The sequence below is a fragment of the Boleophthalmus pectinirostris genome, unplaced genomic scaffold (assembly GCF_026225935.1).
Source record: "Boleophthalmus pectinirostris isolate CB_2022bp ecotype Guang Dong unplaced genomic scaffold, ASM2622593v1 HiC_scaffold_4, whole genome shotgun sequence".
Lineage (NCBI taxonomy): Eukaryota > Metazoa > Chordata > Actinopteri > Gobiiformes > Gobiidae > Boleophthalmus > Boleophthalmus pectinirostris.
The window spans coordinates 12,509,948-12,531,659 of NW_026571353.1; the positions used below are offsets into that span (position 1 = coordinate 12,509,948).

The 21,712-nt window shown below is 36.3% G+C and overlaps 1 protein-coding gene across 2 annotated transcripts in view; it reads right to left on the bottom strand.

Annotated features, from left to right (window-relative positions):
* sema4c (sema domain, immunoglobulin domain (Ig), transmembrane domain (TM) and short cytoplasmic domain, (semaphorin) 4C) overlaps positions 1-21,712 on the bottom strand; it is a 197,741-nt gene that overhangs the window by 24,976 nt on the left and 151,053 nt on the right. For both annotated transcript variants that reach the window (XM_020928284.2, XM_055161911.1), the window contains 6 exons: positions 20,061-20,123; positions 15,636-15,734; positions 14,831-14,927; positions 12,567-12,686; positions 5,333-5,484; positions 1,126-1,301 (listed from right to left, as the gene is read on the bottom strand). In XM_020928284.2, the coding sequence (XP_020783943.1) occupies positions 1,126-1,301; positions 5,333-5,484; positions 12,567-12,686; positions 14,831-14,927; positions 15,636-15,734; positions 20,061-20,123 (707 nt within the window). The remainder of the gene's footprint in view (positions 1-1,125; positions 1,302-5,332; positions 5,485-12,566; positions 12,687-14,830; positions 14,928-15,635; positions 15,735-20,060; positions 20,124-21,712) is intronic.

Below are 21,712 nucleotides of genomic sequence, written 5' to 3' on the forward strand. Positions count from 1 at the left end.
AGAAAAGACTCATTCATAATGTGATATTGACATTATCCAAATAAAAAGCAGCCTTGCAAACCTAATGTGCTCAGTTCAAAGAGATTTTTCAGTGATTAAGGTGCTAAGGCCAATCTATTCAGCGTGCATTCATCCAGGTGTCCTTTAGAAACAGTTATAATCAAGTGCACAGAGCTAAGTGCTACATTCAAATGAATACAAGGCTGTGATATTTGAAAGACCTTATGTAGGCAGTCTGGCTCCGTCATTTGAGCTGTCATATTTTCTAAACTGCATTTTAGTGAACAGAATCGTGTATGGACATGTTACAAAAGAGATTCTAGAAACATGTTTAATTGTAAGTAGCAATACGGTAGTAATAATTGTAGTGACAGTAGAAGCAGCAGGAAGATAGTAGAGGTAGAAGTACATGCATTAGGCCTATAATGGAAGTAATAGTAGTTGTAGTAGTAGTAGCAGTACTAGTGGTAATGGTAATAGAAGTAGTAGTAGTAGTAGTAGTAGTAGTAGTAGTAGCAGTAGTAGAAGAAGAAGAAGAAGAAGAAGAAGTAGTAGAAGGAGTAGAAGTAGAAAATACATTCAGATTTAGTAAATCTACTCAAATAAAAATGTTGAGGCCTACTTCGGAAGTGTCTCAATAATATTTGTATTATACACTTTATTGAGTAGTAGTAGCAGAAGGAGCAGTTGTAGTAGTAGTATAAGTAGTAGTACCAACAGCAGCAGCAGCACTAGTGGTAAAAGTGGTAGTAGTAGTAGTAGTAGTAGTAGTAGTAGTAGTAGTAATAGTACTAGATTACGTTAGGTTTTGTACATCTATTAAATGTTCAGGTCTACTCAGGAAGTGTCTCAATAATATTTGTATCATATATTCTAGCAAGTAGCAGTAGAAATAGTAGTACTAGGAGAGATGGTAATAGAAATAGTAATAGTAGAAGTAGTAGTAGTAGAAAATACATTCAGGCTTAGTTATTCTACTCAAATAAAACGCAGAGGAGGTCTGCTTAGAAAGAATTAGCAGCATCTGATTATTATCTATTATATCAATGCTCACACTCTGGGGAAGGTGGGTCAAGTGCCTTGCCAAAAGACACATATCAAAACATCAATGCTACATTCACTGACCATTGTGCATGGAAGATGCCGTAGAAAGCGGTCCCTCTCCAGTCCTGTCCCGGTAAAGTGAAGACTGCGCGGAGATTGTTGAAGGACACGTGGCGTTCAGGCAGAGAGCATTCCAGACGGGCTTTCTGAAACGTGGTCCACTTCTTCTGCAGAGTCCTGGTTCCACCCAAGTCCCCCTGCAAACACAGAGCAGATGATCTTTAGATGAAACGTGTGGAAAATATGCAATTATACGAGACATAGTTGTGGGTCTAGAGGGTCTAATCAAAATGAAAGCTCTTAAGGGCTACTCAGTGTGAAGCAGCTCTCTTAGACATAACACTTCACAAGATGCATGGTTTAGATGAGTTGTTTATGATTAATCTGCATATGTTGGGATGGAAAATGCAGTAAAACAGTATTTTTATATTTTAAGTACTTTTGAGGAGTCTACTTTTATAACAAAAATATAGATAAAGTCAGTTATTAATGTGAATATTTTGAACTGTAATAGTAAGAGTTATTGTAGTAGCAACAGTTGTATAGTATTACACATAGTAGTTGGGCTATAATTAATCTGCATATGTTGAGATGGAAAATGCAGTATTTTACAGTGTAACAGTAAATAACAGTATTTTTAATTTTACAAGTACTTTTAAGTAGTTTACCTTTATTGATTTTATGTAATTTATTTATAAGAAAAGTATAGATAGAAAGTCAATAAGTTGGAATATAAAGGTACAATGAGTAACTTTTCTTGGGACAAACTACAATCTGCATATTGTCATAGTTATAGTTTTGTCTGAAATGCTCCACAGTATAGCATAATTTACTTCCAAGTAGACAAGACAACCAAGATACAGGTCAGATCTGTGGAGAGGTTAGAGCAAGAGCACGTTTTTAGGTGTTTTTGAGCAACAAAACACCTGTACTTGAAAACATACAAAATGGTTTAAAGTTTAATGCCATATTGCTGAATATTCCAGGCAAAACAATAACATCTCCATAGAGACAAGGAGCAGGTATAATGCTCCCCAACAAAAATGTTACATAGTGAACCTTTAATTTTGTAATGTAACTGAATATAGTGAAAAACACAAAACACTATTAATAATCTGTCTGATCCTTCCTATTAACACTTACTAATTGAATAGATCTATATGTAGAACACTGCATGTGTATATGATATATTTTCACTCCATATATTTCCTGTGCATTGCTTTGGTGCAGAGTGCTTGGGAGTGTGTTAAATATTACATTCTCACAGGCTCAGCTGCTATTACTGCTCTATGGTGTAATATTAGCCCTGGATTGTGTGCCTGTGAAGATAACATGTGTGCTGTGCTGGTTCAGAGTTGGCACTGCAGTCCTGTTTCTGCAAAGCCTCTTAAGGATCATTTACACTTAATATGTTTAACACTAATGCTCAAATCTGGGATAATGATTATAATACATATATTTAAGGAAGGAATTATCAGCACTGCATTCACATTTCTTTCATTCTGAAAATAAAACACAGTTGTATTTTTTATTTTTTTGGTTTTGGAGGTGTAAAGTACCTCAAAATGAATGATAATGAATCAGTTATTAATGGGAGTATAGTAATATTAAAGTGTCACAGTAAAAGCTATTAAAATGGCTACAGTAATGGTTGATAGAAGTAGTAGTAATAGTAGTAGTCATAGTAGTAGCAGATATTACTGTAGTAGTAATATTATAGAAAGTATAGTATATATTAGAAACAGTATCCATAATAATAGTGAACAGTACTGGTAGTAGCAGTAGTAGCAGTAGTACTAGCAGTAGTAGTAGTAATAGTAGTAGTGATTTTGCACAGTAATGGCATCGGCACTAGTTGGTATATAAATGCATATACAGTACATGTAATACTAGTGTGACAACACAGTAGTAGAAATAGCAGTAGTACTAGTAGAAAAATGGTTGACAGAAGAAGAAGTAAGTAGTAGTAGTCATAGTTGTAGTGGCTATAGCGGTAATAGTAATATTATTGAAAATCTAGTATATATAAGAAACAGTATCCATAATAATAGTGGCTAGTAGAGGTAGTGGTAGCAGTAGTAGTAGCAGTAGCAGTAGCAGTAGTAGTAGCAGTAGCAGTAGCAGTAGTAGTAGTTGCACAGTAATGGCATCATCACTAGCTGACATATAAATGCATATACAGTAGAAGTAATACTAGTGCGACAACATAGTAGTAGAAATATTAGTAGTATAAGTAGTACTACTAATAAAATGTTTCCAAAGGTAAACTCAAAGACTAGGTTTGGGGAAGAAGAAGTAAACCTGGAACACCCCTCAGTGATTTATGCCTTAAATTTAATATTTTTGGAGGATATTTTTCCAAGCAATACTATTTTGAATTATATATACAGCTCTCTACCTCAAGTAATAATAAATAGCATTTTTACGACGTAATAAATTTGGCTTGTACATCTTATTGGCCTCAGTGATCACATAGCAACATATTAAAAGAGTGGGAATGGCCTCAGGAGTGGTTCAGTCTGCAGGGTGCATTGAATTATTCATGGCTCTGGTGCAGATCATGTTTGAGCATCTGGCCCTCATTTCATTCACAGTCTTTATTGTTGATCACAGTCACGACCATAAATGGCACTTCCTGTAAACTCATTAAACTTGTCTCATCAGAACTGCCGCAGGACTGTCACGTATTTTAAAGGTTACTGACATGACATGGGCGCACATGAAGAAGTGATAGGAGGAGCTCTGGAGGGGCACTATTAAACCTGCCAGATAGGACAATAGATAGACAGATTGACTAAACTGATTCCATGTACACAAAATCTAATTATTATCATATTTCTGGAGTCATCAGATTAGTAGAATAACATGGACACAGCGAAATCTGAGGTGAGTAATCTGAGAAACCATGATTAGAAAGAAATCAGATTATGAGATTTTGTTGTTTACATGGCATTTTAATAATCGGACAACTCCTATTCAGATTAAGTGAATTTTACTTGAAATATCATAGAAGCTAAAAGTACTATTTACTACCATCACTAGTGCAAAGGGCTACTCATAATGCACTTACAGTTCTTTATAAAATCTTTTACAATGTTTTATTTTTATAATATACGACAATATAAGAAGAAAAAATATAAAGCTACTTGAATTCCAAATTGTCAGATCATGTGAAATTGTGGATTGTCACTTGGAAAAGCTCATAATGTACTTCACTATTTTGAAATTGGTGAATAATTACAACATACTAAACAAATATAAAGAGAATACGTGTACATGAATCAAGAATAAATGTGCTATCAATAATCATAATTACCCTCTTTTAGCAAGGATGTGTATTCGCTTTAAAGTTTTTGCAAACTTTTGAAAAAAAAACAAAAAAAAACAACACAGGCATTTGCTGAATTTGCACACTCTCACCAATGCATTTAATTATTTCTGTGGTTTGTAGAAAATCAAAGACAATACTGCCTTTTGCCGGGTAATGCCTATTTTCAATTTGTTAAACGCAAACAGAAACAAAATCCAAGATAGATCTGCGAAAAGCTGTTGAATCTGACCTGAAATAATGTGGTATTAAAATTCATCATGTTTTTCTTCTTTTGGCTCTTGTTGCATAGATTTCTTTTGTTAAATATGTAACAGTGAGCAGTACCAGTGTGATCCTTATATGGCTGTACGAAGGGAAATGCTGAAGCACATTATGAGACAGATGCCAAAACAGCTGGAGAGAAGAATAACAGATGAGGACCAGCCAAGACTCTGTGATTGTAGATTCAATGTGTGCCAAATGCATGTTGGACTGAACAATAGCTACTGTACGAAGCGATGCTACACTTTATGCTTTGTCTCGTGTCTTTAATGCTGGCATATCTTAAATCATGATTTAACAATGTGCTGTATACGTTTTCTGGTCAAGGGTCCATCGCCAGCTTCGCTCCATGGAGATGTTGCCTGGAATGATCCACAGTATGGCATTACACTTGTTTATCTCTACAAAGACAGAATGCAAGTTTTATCAGCTAAGATTTGGTATATAAATGTAAGTAGCTATTATAAAGTTGCTATATTTTTCTGATTGAGACACGATTAAGAGTACTTTCAACTGGTCATATATTTCCCTTATTGTCCTGCAAAAGTCAACTTCAGAAACATGCAGTATTACACAGTTGGACTTTTGTAATGACACATGTAATGAGAGGAGAACAGCTTGCGTCTCATATATCACCTTGCAGACTCGAGCGACACGGGCCACTGTGAGCTCTGTGTCACAGTCCAGCTCCAGAGCGCGTTCACTGAAGAAGAAGTAAATCTTGTCATCGTCTCCATCTTTACTGCCCAGGCCTTCTCTGACCAGCGCCGAGCCCACGAAGTCTGGCTCTGAAAAACATACACACACATTATGGCCTCTGTGCTACATCTGTGCTTTCAAATCAGTAAAGTTGTGCTTGAATAAATGCTGTGGTCTTTAGAAGAATAGCTGTATAAAGAACTGTATGTAATTTTTTTATTTTAAATTTCATAAACTTGGCCTATATGTGTCCCCAGATACAAGGTGAATATGTTCAAATCAAATAAAGCTTTTAATGACAACTAGCATAATCCTGATGTATTCTTTATTACAAAAACTTTGTACATGATGGCCAAGTTGTTCATGTTATACTTTGGTGCTTTGGTGATAAAGATGATTATCCAATCAGGAAGCAGATTGAGCCTCATATGAGATAAGCTAAACCTAAAAGGACTCTCTCAGAGCAGAAGGGTCACTACTTGAACCCCAGCCCCTTTGCTAGTGTAGCCTGTGCAGCCAGTTTGCACTGAAATTACCAGAAGGACTTGGAACAGTATAAACAATACTATTACAGAGATTAGTAGCAAGAAAAAGTAGATTTAGTGTTTAGTTCTTCTTCAGCTGAATCAATTTACGTAATTAGAGGGAAAATTAATCTTTCTTTAGCTTCTGTCATTTTTACTTATTCCGATAAAAAATATATATGACAGTTGGCAAATTAAAAAAATGTAAATGCATACATACCATAACAATAATATAATACATAAATTATATTTTTAATTCATTTTACTTGAGTCATTTGAGGGACACAGTAACACTGTTTGGAAGTTACAACATTTGTACTAGTACATCTTTTAATCACCTGCATGTAACTATTGACAATTGAATCAAATCAAAACATAAATAATCATCATAAAATTTATAAAAAGAGAAAAAGTTATTAAATGAGAGAGAAGAGTGCAAAATGAAAACCTTTCAGTCATATGCACAGCTAAACAAAACTGAGCCTGGATTTAAACAGAGTCAAAGTAGAGGCCTGTCTCACATGTTCAGGAAGACTGTTCGGGTTTTAGCTGCGTGAATCTGAAGCGCTGACTCCCCGTGTTTACTCCTAACTCTGGGCACCAGCAGAAGGCCGGTCCCTAAGGTCCTCTGATTGTGAGATGGTTCATATGGCACATATGAACCATGTCAGAAATGTACTTTGGTGCCAGGCCATGGAGAGACTTGTACACTAGCAGAGTCACTTTAAAGTCTATTCTCTGAGCCACAGGAAGCCAGTGCAAAGAGGACAGGACTTATGTGCTTATACTTCCTAGTTTGAGTCAGGACCCAAGCTGCAACATTCTGGATGTACTGCAGCTGTCTTACAGCTCATTTGGAGAGGACAGTGAGAAGGCTATTACAGTAGTCTAACCTACTGGAGACAAAAGCATGGATAAGTCTTTCTAAGTCTGCTGCTATGATTTTTGCTACGTTTTTAGATGGTAAAATGCTGCAGATGTTATTGATTTGATGTGGCTGTTAAGGTATGAGTCTGAGTCCGTTATTACCCCAAGATTTCTGCCTGATTTGACGTTTTAGAGCAAGAGACGGGAGGTGACTCCTGACACTGTCTCTTTGTTTCTGTGGGCTAAAGACTGTGACTTCTGTCTTGTCTGAGTTTAGTTGAAGAAAGATGTTTTGCATCCACACTAGAGCATGGAAACTAATTCGAAATCTGACAGACCTTACATGCCTATTAATTAATTAATTCATGCCTATTGGGCTGAGGACGGATACGATCACTGCTCTGTCAGACACATGCCAGGTTTGGACAGAAAAATTTGGTCCGACCCACACTCTAATCCACACACTGATCTGTTGGATGCAGTGTCATAGTGAGTCCACTGGTCCATAGTCCTCTGCTCCCAGTGAGACGTACTGTAGAGCTGAGTGTCGTCTGCATAGTTTTGGTAGGACACATTGTTTCTGCATATTAACTGGCCTGTAGGGGGCAGCATGTAGAGATTGAACAAAAGGGGGCCCAGGATCGACCCCTGGGGCACCCCACAGGTCAGATCCATGTGATCTGAGACAGAGATTCCAATTTCAACAAAGTACTTCCTGTCTTCTGGATAGGACTTGAATCACTTTACTGCAGTACCAGAGATGCCCACCCAGTCATCTAGTCTCTGTAAGAGGCTACAATGATCGACAGTGTCAAAAGCAGCACTCAGATCTAACTGGATCAACACTGAAACTTTGCATGCATCAGGCGGATGTCATTTGTCGCCATGATAAGAGCAGTCTCAGTGCTCTGGTGGGCTTGAAAACATGACTGGAAAACATCAAAGGAGTTGTTCATTTGGAGAAAGTTCGTAAGATGTTGGTAAACAGCTTTTTCAAGGACGTTGCCAAAAAACAGCAGATTTGAGATGGGTCAGAAATTGTTCAGTACTGTGGCATCAAGACTGCTCTTCTTTAGGAGAGGCTTTAAGACCTCAAAGCTCTTCGGAATGTTCCAGATTGAAGTGACATGCTAACTGTGAGCATGTAGATGAACTCAGACTTCTGACAATCTCGAAGACAGTTTTGTCAGTTACAGATGCAAAGTGACTCATAAGTGTCTCTGTGGCTGCATGCTTGTTATTTGCGTTGTGGATGGCATTTTTGGTGCCCTGAACCTTATCATTAAAAAATACTGCAAACTTATTGCACTAATGTCAGTGGAGCTGAAGCGTTTGTTAATCTGTTCACTGTTGCAAACAGGACATAAAAGCTGTTACTGCAATTTCCAATAATGTCTGAAAAGTACCTCTCTCTTGTTCTGTGGTTGTACATATGCATCTTTTCTTTGTAAATCTCATAATGAACCTGGAGGTTTGACTTACGCCATTTCCACTCAGCCCTCTGGCAGAAATATTCTTGCTCAGAAATTCCATTTCCGTTATTCTATTATCTACTTAGAGATTGGATGAAATTTTTTACTTCTATTTGAGCATTATCTTCAACCTGGCTATAATTTCCACCACTTCCCCTGTATCTACCCCTTTATTCTATATTACCCGCAAAAGTTGATATGTTCAGGCATACATCACACTGCATAAAACACAGCACTGGCCTGGAGCTCTTTCACACCACTCTCTGCAGATACAAACTAACAGTCTCTTCTCACCTCTTCCATATTTCCTCCACTCTATCTATCTCTCCTCATATTACCCAAGCCCTGATCTGTCTCACTGGGACTGCCTAATAATAATGGCCCATTTGAGATCCACACCTTCTTCATCCTCCTCTCGTCTTTCTCAATCCTGAGTTCTCATTAAAGCAAAGTGTGAGATTTAGAAAAAAATATGCAGTTTTTGGGATGGATTTTAATGGATTTGGAGGATTTTGGAGAATATATGATTTCATGGACAGGCTGTACTTTTAGAGATAAAAATGTCTTTCAACACCGTCTTTAAAACGTTCAATTTAAACTGGAAAATTGAGTTAACAAGAAGAATTATGTGACTCATTGTGGCTATATATATGTTACAGTTCATTTTACCAATAACTCGAAGACTGTATGCGCACTGTATAAGCAGGTCTTGAGCGAAGCGATATCTCAGAATGAAACATAATTATAATTTTTTGCTCAATGAAAGAAGCATTAAGCTCTAAATTTTAAGAGGTTAACCATGCCTTGGCAGAAATACTACTAAACTAATATTACACTATTTCCATTAACAAATCACAAGTCATTTTTACGAAATATGATGGGTTTAACCATAAACTAGGTCAACAAATCTGCAATCTGACAAATGGCAAATTCCACCATAGGATTCTGACCTGTTCGTCCAGCTCAATGTTAAAGTATAAAGATTCTATAATGTTATAATGTCAAGTGAACCTAACCTATAACACATCTTCCATCCACACTGCTTCAAATGTGTCTCTCCTTCTTTTGTCCTTCTTGGATTAAAGTGAATTAGTTTGCATAGTGCTGCACCCAGACAGTCTGGAGCACCCATGCTGCTGACTGGACAGCACCAAGGCCTGCCTAGAAAGCACGATTTAACCCCAATTTTGTATGAAACCTGCCTACACTTCATTTTATCCCTGCGTGAGGTGAGTAGGCGCTTCTTTGTGGGTCTACTTTTTGATACCAGCCTTGTACTGTCATGAATAATAATTTGGCTTATCACTCAGTTTATGCTGTGTATCTCTGTTTTCTCATTTCACCTCAATTTCCCAATTATTCACCTATCACAATTTCAGTTTAGAGCAGTCTGTAAACATTTCACATTTCTGATTTAATAAATATAATAATACAGCATTTATTAAAGGTGTGTTATACGCCACACCACTTGCTAGTCTCCATGGAAATGTTACAGTGCTCCCAGTATTACACTTATTAATAGCATTCATTTCATAAAGGATATTTTTATTGTTTAGAAATGTCTATCCAATCTATCACATGCAGGCAAATTACCCACATGGAAAAGATCCATGGTGCACCTTAAGCTTATTTTCTTTTGAGAAGGCATGGTGGTGACATTTCCTACCATTTTGAGAAACATAATCATCATTTTTTGCTCAATGAAAGAAGCATTAACCTCTAAATTATAAGAGGTTAACCATGCCTAGGCAGAAGTACTCCACTATTTCCACTAACAATTTAAACATTTATTTTTATTGTTTTTATTTCTGTACACTGATAACTCTTTCTTTGTTAATTAAAAAAGTCCGGCACTGTAATATGGCCTTCTTCCCAAATGCCCCTCACTCTCTCAATCTCTCTCTCCCTCTTTCTGTCTCTCTTTCTCCCTCTCTCTCCATCCAAAAAAGATAACGATCCTTCGTTTTACCCGTGCACCACAATTCATTTCCTCATGTCTCAGTTCTGCTCTTATGTCTGTGCATGTTTTTCATTTTTATATTTTAATGAAATTGCTTTAAAAGAAGCCAGCCCTGTTATCACCCCTAATGTGATTTCTATTATTTGAGAACATACTTAATCTTACTCTGGCATGTCTGTCGAGGTGAAAATTGAAACTCAAATTAATGAATTCTGGGCAGTCAATTATGGTGAATTCCCACATATAAAAGCATGTTGTGAACTGTCAAGGTCTGGCTATTAATTTGCCAACAGGTCAAAAAGGAGTTACTGGAACATTTTTACAATATGGACATCAAAATGCACCCTTTTAGAAGATGACATTGTGCATATTTGGCAACAACAAAGCAGTGAAAATGTAAAATTATCTAAATTATTCTGATAGTTTGAAAATTGAAAAGTAAAATTTTGTATTGGTGATAGCTGTGGTCAGTATTAACATAGGGCATAGCTAACATGTGTAACTGTGAATGCTAATGCACTCTGGGATATGGAGCAACAGAAGGCTAGAGACAGTCCGGCCGTTATGTCCAGCTACAACCCATGTGGCAATGTTTTGGGACTTATTTAGTTTTGCTAATTGGCTGAACAGATTAAGCATGAGGGTAGATTTTACAAGTAGTTGGGAAAATTGCATACTACATAGTTTGGAAGCTTGTTGGTCCAGAAACAATTTATACAAAGATATTAGGCAGTCCCTATCACAAATAATTTGAGTTGCCTTTACCATATCAACTACTGCAAATACACTTATGCAGAATACATATACTGTGATATTCAGGTTAAGTTTTCAGTATGGTAAAAGAACACAACATACAGGCTTAAACAAAATACAACTGTAACCCAGTAATCTAATGTGTATCTTATGTCCTAATTTGACCCATAATATTTCTGCTTTGTGCTCATTAATGGCTAAAGACCATCCCAGTAATGAAGAGTTGTTTTTTCCATCAAGGGCCACATATGGAAATATAATTCAAAGCAAAGGGCCGCAGAATGGGGGTAAATACTGAAAGTCAATCAGATGGGTGCATTTAACAAAGCTATGACAAAGCTGTTGTACTTTTAATAAGACTGTATCATAACACACTGCAATATTGTTGAGGTTAGAGGGGTAGAGAGACTTAAATTTGGAATTAACACCACTGATCTAAACTATGTCACTTTCCGCAAGACAAGATGAGATACGAGACTGGGTCCACAAGAACTAGACAAGACAAGATTTTCACGTAATTCCTAATATATACATTTCACGGTTCAGTTTTCAATTTTGGCCTCACAATTTTGTTATTTATTTCATATCATAGTTTTGTTTCCATTCTAGTACTGCTTTTTGGAACTATAAGAGATGTAACTCACCAACATATAACCCTTTTTTCCAATCTAAATGTAAACACATGGAAAAAAATCTCACAAGAAAATTTTTCTCTTGTGTGCACGATCTTGTGGCAATTTTGTCTCGCAAGATCTTATAGCATGTGATCTTGTAGCATCCCTAAAGTATAATACAGTAGTTTCATTCCCAACAACATGCTTTTACTCTAAGCTGAGTATTGTATTGTATTTTACAGTCCTCTTACTCGAGTAAAAGTTTTGGTCACTCCTTCCAATTTAGTACATCTACAAGTGACAAAACAAATGAGTGTTTCCCGTACTACTCCTTCGAATATGATTTAGTTTTTGTCATTATTGTGATATTTGTGGTCCTTTGAAAATACCAGATTTTGAGCATTCCTTATTGTTTTGTCATTCTTATTAAATGAACTTCAAACAATCTTTTATTTTTTGTTACGTCCAGGCAGAAAATTATTACATTTAGTGACATTTTAGAAAATATTAGCTGTCTCGAATTGTGTTGAGTTGTATGTCTATGCAAAAACATTTGTGGTCGGTGTCTCTGCTCCCCAATTTAACAGTATGCTTACCACTGTAGGGAATACATTAGCTTTCCAAAACAGTATCACATTTACATAAAAATAAACCCATCACTGACTTCCTGTTGCAATTCTAAATCTGTTCGTATTGCTCTATTTGTCCAGCGTGGTACAAAACTCCAAACTCTCTTTCCCATCGGCAGTGATTTGGCCCTGTCTTGTTGCCATACAATCTGTGTAGCTACCCATTTTGTTCTTGCCTGGGGATGTTCCTAACCCACTACTCTGCCCCACTATTCACTCCTTTTAAAATTAACCCTTATGACCCCAGCTCTGGGCCAAATGTGTTATGATGTAGTCCACTTTGGTTCACCTTTCCCTTGACATACTTACCAGTTATTTTAGACTGGATTTTCAGTGTACTTTTTGGTCTTACCGTTTAGCCAGGCAGGCAGGTATTCACTCTTCATGCTGTAATGCTGCTGGCCAAGATTTCTCAGAATGACTGGCTCTGTTCCAAGGAAGTTGTTGAGGGTTGCAGAGTACAGCTCCTTATCTGTAAAAATGCAAGGGTTGGTTTATTTATGATTATATGATTACTTTTACACATGGATAATGAAAATACATGGTAAACAACTGTTGGTGCTGGAGATTATAGAAAGTAATCACATTTTGCTTGATTAATGTACAGGCATGGGCATGCATACATTTACTACTGTGTGTGTGTGTATGGGGGTCTACTACCAGCTTGTTTCTATGGAAATGCATTTGTTACACCTGAAATGTTCCACAGTAGGGCATCAAACTTATTTACCATATTTTTCGGATTATAAGTCACGCTTTTTTTCACGGTTTGAGTCGTCCTACAACTTATTCTCCGGTGCGAGTTATATATTCAAATTTTCACACTGACAGCAGCGAGAGGGCGCTCTAGGTTTATGTGTCAGTATCTACTATTCCTATTACTTCTGTACCACTGTCACTTCGCCCTCTACTGCTCATGTCACTAGAGATGGGTTGAGAACACAGCTTCACAGCAATTGGGAGAATGCGCCATGCAACTTTCCTGGTCATTGAATGGATCGACAAAGCCTGGACTTCAGTAACAACCGAAACCATCCTGTCGGGATTCAGAAAGGCCAGAATAATTATAACTGGAACTGGTGCCGAGTCTGATGACAGCTACACAAAAGAGGAACCTCATGGTTTACCTCATGGATCTATGGTTTACCTCCAGAGGTCGCAAAGTTGCTCAGAAATGACACCGAGGATGAAGAATTCAATAGCTTTAGTGATTTGGAGTGAGATGGAGAGTTTGGTAAACTTATTCTGTTCTGTTGTTTATGTTATAGTTATCTGAAGAACTGTTCATATGTGACATTAACAGCCTACTGTTCTCTATTCTATTGTTATTACTACAACTTGCCTTTCAAGATGAAATATCTGTTCCTGGTCTCTGATTTTATAAAAATAAATTTCCCCCCAAAAGTGCGACTTATAAAAAAAAGTAATTATGTCTCCATGATGACAAGCAGGTATCATATAAGAAAAGTTACACAGTGCACCTTTAACATAGAATGAAATATATATATTTTCATGTACTGTATTTATTTTGAACCTTTTACAACCAATTCAATGTTGCTGACAAACCAAAAAATAATGTCTCGCCCAAAAACCATTCACAGTAAATAAATGCCAATTGTGCAAAGGGGAACACACAATGTAAAAATCCACTTGAATAGGATTTGATAGGAGCTGTTGTTCACTTGGAAAAGCTGTTTACTACAGTTTTAAATTGGGCCACTGGACTCTGGCTGCCTCAGTATGGCTATGACAAAACAAATGGGAAATACTGGCAGAGATTTGATGGGCATTTTATACTTGTGTCTGAGTGGTCAAAACAAGCCTGCTGGGGGGGAGCATCAGGCACTGGCCCCGTGTATCTGCAGTTTGATATGAATGTCAATAGACTGCAGACAACTTTCTTCAAAATAGTGTAGCTGGGTCTCTGTAAAGGCGTAAATGTTCTCAACTTTAGACTAGTCTTTAAACTGTATTTTCAAAGCCTTCAAAATCAAATGTAGTTTTTAGTTCAGTATTGTTTATGTATTTTTGATACATATTTCAATTATTTGTCTTAAAGTACAGATTGCAAAATAAAAGTGGCAATGCAGTAAGTAACAATAGTGGTAAAAATATTAAGTACTCGTAGCACAAGTACTCAAAAAGCAATAGTAGCTGTGAGATATTTGTAGTGGAATCAGCTGTAATATTACTTGATACAGCAGTATCCTTAATTTTCATTTTATACTTTGCTCAAGAATTCTTTTGTTTATTGGTACTTCAGTTTGACTATAAATAATATGCCTGAACAGTTATTGAATATCTACTTCTATACTACTGCGCATTAGCAATCACAGTAGTAGTAGTAGTAGTAGTAGTAGTAGTAGTAGTAGTAGTAGTAGTACTAATAGTAGTAGCAGCAGGCCCGTCGACTGAAATTTTGGGGCCGTGCGCAAAAAGACTCACATGGGCCCCCTCTAATATTAATTAATAGGCAGGCTTCTAACTCTGAGCCCCTAAGACCATAGGGCCTGAGACAACAGATCCCTTTGTCGACTCCCCTGAGTAGTAGGAGAAGTAGTAGTACTAGTAGTAGTAGTAGGAGTAGTAGCAATAGACTTCTCAGCTCATACTCACCCACTATGAGGCCAGTGTGTCCTTTAGCAGGGTCATATGGACACTTGCCCTTCCCGTCCTCTAAAGCAGCAGTGTTGAGAGTGAAGTAGTCTGCGTTCTGTCACACACACACATATATAAGATGAGAGGAGAGGCACAGGTGGCTGCTGGTCACTTTTCATTATAGCCCACATAACAGTACTGCACTCAGTCTGTCCAAGTGTGCAGAAGTCTCTCCTCACACATCACCATCATATAGGGGCACATTGTCTGCAAAACCAAGTATAATGCGATGTACAAAAGGAAAGAAAAGGTACATATCTCTTTCTGTATGATTAAAAAGTGCTGCATTTGAATTGTTCTGATAAATTTAAAATAATATATGTTAATATATGTATAATTCTTTACTACTTAGTATTTAGGTTACTATATGTCACAAAAGACATTAGAAAAAATGTGTTTTATTAACCAAACCACTGAATTAGGGAACTGTAATTTGCAATTAGAATTTGTACAAATATTTGTCCAAAATGTTCTTAATTAATTACTGATGACTTAATTATAATTATTACAATAATAACATTTGCTGGCACTAGAAATGTGTTGAAAGTGTCCTAATTAATCTAAGTTGGACTAATGACAAAACAATTGGAACAGTTGTCATCCAAGTTGATTTGAGCTGAACTAACTATACTAACTATATTTTACAGTCTGTCCCAGTTTGAGAAAGTCTTTTCCCTTGCACTAGTTTTGATTTCGTCGCTTGGCGCTGGCCCCGGGCTGAGACAGGTGCGCGTGGGCTTGACACCTGTCAGGTAAGACTCACCACGTAGGTGCACTTGGGCTGGAAGGCGTAGGTGCCGCAGGTGTACAGGTGCGTGTGGTTGTAGCTCTGTAAGAAGCGGATGTAGTTGAAGCACTCGGTCTGAAACAAAGAGGAGAGAAAGATGGTTAGAAAATGTTTATATTAAAATAAAGTTAAAATAAAGAGATACTATAATTGTAATTGGATGCACACAGCACACAGCACTCTCATTTTGACCTGCCAATATATTTGTGAAGATTTTATTCAAGTACATGGAAAAATATCAGGTACCGTCATTTGAATGCAATTATAAACTGTTTATTTTGTATCTGTTTTTGAATCTACTACTTCTACTAACTATAGTAAATGCAGTAACAGTAGTAGTAGTAGGCCTACAGTAGTAATAGTAGTAGTATAGTGAAAATAAATGAGATTCTATAACTGGGTTTACTCTGCAGTGATCGCCAGTTGGACATAAATCCAATCTGTTTATCTTTGTAAAATCTGGTTTCACAATTATGTCATAACAAGTGTTTCCATCTATTTAACTTCGTAATAAAAACAGTCCAACTTTTGGGTTCCAAACCAACAACTGGAGCCCACTGATTTTGGGCAACACTATGCAATCTGACAGAAACACAAAATAAACTATTTATAATTACATTCAAATGGCTGTACCCGATATTTTCTCATGTACTTGAGCAAAATCTTCAGAAATCTATGCTATGCTATGCTATGCTATGCTATATTAGCTTTACTGCTGTAGATGGCATAAAATAAACTAGATCTGTTTTTCCAGATTGTAAGACAGTAAAAATAAGGTAGTGAGTGTGTAAAGAAATACCTGCGTTATTAGGTGCTATTAAGTCCCCCTTCAAAATAAGACATTGTATCTCGAGGAACTTCCCATTAATATGTTCAAAATAAAATGAAGCAGTTTACAGTGAAAAAAAAAAGTATCATACAGACTCCCATTTGAGAATTCTTCTTCCTGTCCTACTATCACTTTGTACAATTACTTTTTCCCCGAAACTGTTTGATTGACACAGCTAGTATTACAGATACAAGTGAATTTTATATTTAGAATGCCTGTTTTGTCCAGTATTTATTATGTGGTCAAGAACTTTCCATCTAGAGCAATTACCTTTTCTTGTCTCTCGGATCATTCCCACAATTTGCTTTGTTTACGAGATCATTTCCTTCGCAAATATTTACTCAAGACCAGCTCTAAACACCAGAGTTAACATGCACAATTATCCCTCCAACCTTTGAATGCGACGAGAACTGGGCAGCTTTTCTTCATCTAAACAACTAAACAATATGCGAGTGATTAGAGCTGTAATATATGCAGTGTTTTATGAGAAATGCCCTTTAATGTTCGGCCTGTGACAAACAATGCAACTCTCCGAATGCAATTGGGAACAGATGCTGGAATAGGAATTAGAGCGATGAATAAATCACTCCATTCCGATGATGTGGCCATTACGTTTGAAAAAAAAAAAAAAGAAACAATATGCATATTTCGCAGCTCGTATTATCCCAATTTGCATTTTTTTACCATTTACTTTTACAGCCTCCGCAATCACCACTGCTAATTACAGTGAGATCTGTCGGGCAGCTTGACATAAACAGCTAATTGCTAATCTAACACTGGACACTGTAAACGCCATATGGGATTTCTGCATTGTAAGATTTTATGTTTTGCCATATGTACTACGCATTAGCTTTGGACCCTGTTAAATTGTAGCTGCTTAAAGAGATAATTGGAAATATTTTGTGCCAGATATTGTATGGTATAGTTACATAATGAATAATTAGAGTGATTGAAAGACTAATTTAACTGTTCATCTGCATCAATGATTGCTCCAGTTACGGCCAATCATTCACAGTTAACAAGGTGAGTGGAATGTGTCTTGCCGAAGGACACAACAGCACACTGGCAAAGACTGGATTCAAATTAGTGTTGTGTTCAAAAATCAGAAAACTAGTATTGAAACTAGATTAAAGCAGGTATCGATACTGAAAAAGTCACATTCACAGGACAGAAACAACCCTTTCCTGTCTTGCCCAAGGACACAAAAGCGCACTAAGCTAAAGCTGGATTCAAATTAGGGTTGGCAAAAGCATTGAAAATCTAGAAAACTAGTATCGAAACTAGATTTGAGCAGGTATCAATACTAAAAAAGTCACATTCACAGGACAAAAACGAACCTTTCCTGTCTTGCTCAAGGACACAAAAGCACAGTAAGCTAAGGCTGGATTCAAATTAGGGTAGTCAAAAGTATCGAAAATCCAAAAACTAGTATTGAACTAGATTTGAGCAGGTATCAATACTGAAAAAGTCACATTTACAGGACAAAAAAGAATTTTCTGTACACCCATGGACTGAGGAAGTAAACAAATATATTTTTTTTATATTACAGCATGGTAATATAAAATAAAGTACTATGATTTAATGTTGAAAATCATATTCTATTGTCTAAAAAAATTGTGCTTTTATGTCATTGTGGTACCAGAATAAGCATTGAGTAAGTCTATTCCTTAGTACTGAAATAAAGTTAGAACTAATTCAAATGGTCATGAAAAGACTGTTGTACCATCTTTGTGTCACCATTTGAGCGTATTTTCAAATAAAGGATAAATTAAAATATATGCATGTTGTATATTAAGTTACTTCATTGTCCCCAAACTGTTTTCACATTCCTGCACTAAAACATATCAAAATAACTGCAATGCAAAAGGGAAAAGTCTCATCTCATCTTCCCCAAAAAGTTGTGTGCCTTCATGAAAAATTAAACAAGATTTTACAAATGAAGAGTACATTATGCAGCAATGGGAGAGAGGAACAGGGACCCGACCACTGAGCCTGTTTTAAACAAATATTTTACGAGGTGCAGAAGAGATGTACATTAGAATATGGAGTTTAAAGCATGTTTGGGGTTTTATAATCAGAGCGGCATAAAGCTAAGAGCACCACTTTAACTTTAATGTAAACTAAAACGCTGCTAAAATATAATGTTATTGCTAAACTCTTCCAGTTGGTTCAGGGATTCTGTTCAAAAAGCACTCGGTAGGTACAATTTAAATGTGCAGAAATGGACAGGGTTATATTAAATAGACTGACATTGCTTTTAGAGAAGTAAATGTATTTGACTTATAACACAGTAATTACAAGAAATAAACATCTTATCCAAAAAAAGTTGTTGTTTTATAATGCTGTTTTTTTTTTTACTATTTCGTGCCAAAAAGGAGGCTCTAAGGACAGGGGGCGCTCCGGGACAGTTATCCTTGTATCCTTGCTTGTTTGTGAATGTAATCTGTGTGTTTGAGACCAATGAATGTTTGACTGTAATCTAACTCGCGCTTGGTTAAATCAGCAATTTAGCTAAACTTGGAAAAAAAAAACAATAATAATAATTTAACTTTTTAAATGAATCATATTTGCAGCTATTAAAAAGAAAAAAACAATGCACCATTAATTTGGGACTGGCACAAAATATGACTCATACTTTTGTCTACATGTTAGAAAGTCGAAGCTCAAAAGCAGAAGTACTCTACTAAGTATACTACCAAATACCACTATAAATAGCAGTATAATATATAAAAGCCCATTAAGCCAACTGAAACTACTTGATGCTATGAAAATGTGGAGAAAAAAGTTTTTGACTCACCTATTGTCTGATTTAACACTGGACACCTATTCCACTAGGTTTTTAAATCCCAAACACCTTCACCAGAATCATTTCATAATTCATAATTGCAGCCATGGCATTTCCTATCTATACTAAACAAAAGATAAAAGGTAGCTGAAGCAAAACTGTATGTTTTTGTGGAGGTAATAACTTTATAACATGGTTTAAAGTTCACTAGAGTCAATTTTGTGTAATATGGAACCTTAAATATTGGATACACTTTCGCTTCCACTGTGGTCATTGCTAATCTTCTTAGACTCCTGATTAAAGTGTGGCATATGGAGACATTGCCATTACAGCATAGAAAATAATAATGGTGCAATTATAACTAACTATTTATATATTATTACAACTAATGTGGCAACTCATTCCAATTGAGTTGAGTTGAGTCATTTTTGAGAAGTTTATTTTGTACCGCACCAATCAATGAACAGTGTCTAAAGGCATTTCAGTATCACTCTCCGCACCACTCATAACGGCATTTACCATTACCTTTTACCGTCCCTCTTCATGTTATTGTTTTGACTTCCTGTTAGCGTCTTGTAAACAGGACGCCGGTCTATTTGTAACGGTGCTGATCAGAAGCTAAAGCTAAAGTTGCTGATGGCTGTGATGTGATGTTGCTATTGCAGAGAGAGGGAGCTGCTAATGTAATGACTGGAAACTCTCCAGGCCTGAAACATGAGCCTGACTTGACAAAATGTAATTGATCAGAGAAGAATATAACAGCGCTAAAGTGGCTAAAGTGCGTTACCTGGTTGTTCTTCCCCTTGGCCACGCACTCCCTCTTCTTATCTTGTGGGGCCGGCCAGTCGATCTGAACAAAAGATAGAACAGTATAGATTAGAACTCCACAAATACAATGATTTATTTTGTTGTTTCTGTTAGCAAAAATGTTATACGTGCGTTTTATTTATATATAGCATTATTATTATTATTTTTTTACTAAACAATACAGAACAAAACAAAGAGTACAATAACTATACATTGTGGTATTGACAAAGGATGTTCAAGTAAGCCAACTACATCAGATAAACTGTTTTGAAGAGTAGCAGCAATAGTAGCCTAAATTATACTTTGCACAGACATAACGCCGGGGGTGTTCTACATGTACCTCTATGGTGAAATGTTCAGAAGTTACCATAGAGACACAATGCATAAATTAGCAAACAATAGGAGTGTAACGATATCCAAATCTCATGATACGATATTGTCATGGTATGAACCTCATGGTACGATATTTATTGCAATATCGTGGGAAAGCTCACGATATGGTGGGGAGGCTCCTGATTTGGGATGTAACAATATGCAAATCTATCGGTATGATATTTTCACGATATACATCTCTCGGTATGATATTTATTGCGATATTTTGTGGAGGTTAACAAAATTGAATACGCTACTTTTTCCATCTTAAAATGTCTTGACAAGACTTAATCCAAAGAACTAAGACTTGAAAATGCTTAGAACTGTTATTTCTTCTTGTAGTCTGCACTGAAACAGAGCAAAGGATCATGGTCTATGTAGTTTCTTCTGTCTTTTTTAGCTACTGCTGCACCATGACACTTAATTTAAGCAAAGAGACTTGTAATTTGATATATTGTGATGGTCCACGATAGCATTGAGAGAACTTTGACAAAGCGATATCATGATATTTTGGTTATTGTTACATCCCTAGCAAACAATGTCAAATAAGATTTAAGATGGTCTGAAAACTTACAAGACATTTCCAGATTTGATTTTCAACAAAAACGTGAAATTGACTGAAAAACTGTAACTAATGTGAATGTAATTTTGTGTGTAGGAGACTTGTTTAACACAACAAATCATCTCAGTTGTTGCAGCTCCAAGTGAGTCAACTCTTTCTGGTCAGATTATGTTAACACAAAACTCAGATTAAGTCTAACAGGTCTCAGACAGAGCAAAGCCTCTAGTTAGTGTCACATCCCTGGGAATGTTGATGACATCAGCTGCAAAGTATCAATAATAGGACTGGTACACATAGTAATAATACAAGTATGAGAAGTTGTACCACATAAAGACAATGCGAAATGTAGTTGCATCTATTGTATGTTACGGTATCTTGTTTTTGAATCTTTCCTAAAGGGTAAGATTTTGTAATATACATGTTTTAGGATGTAATCAAAAAGTCACTTGCTACTATTTGAAGCAGTTACTATAGCAACCAGGCAGGTACTTTGTAAAGTGCTTCAATAAACAAATCAACATAGATTGTAATATAATCCCTTTGCAATATCCGAGTGCCTGATGCAACAAAGAGCTGAGATTGTGAAAGAAACAAAAGACAAATTTTTTTTTAAATAATATACGCTCTAAGGTGTTTCTGAAAACTTGAAGGTAAAAAGTGCACAATACTTGAGATTTGGCTGCACATTTAATAAAAAA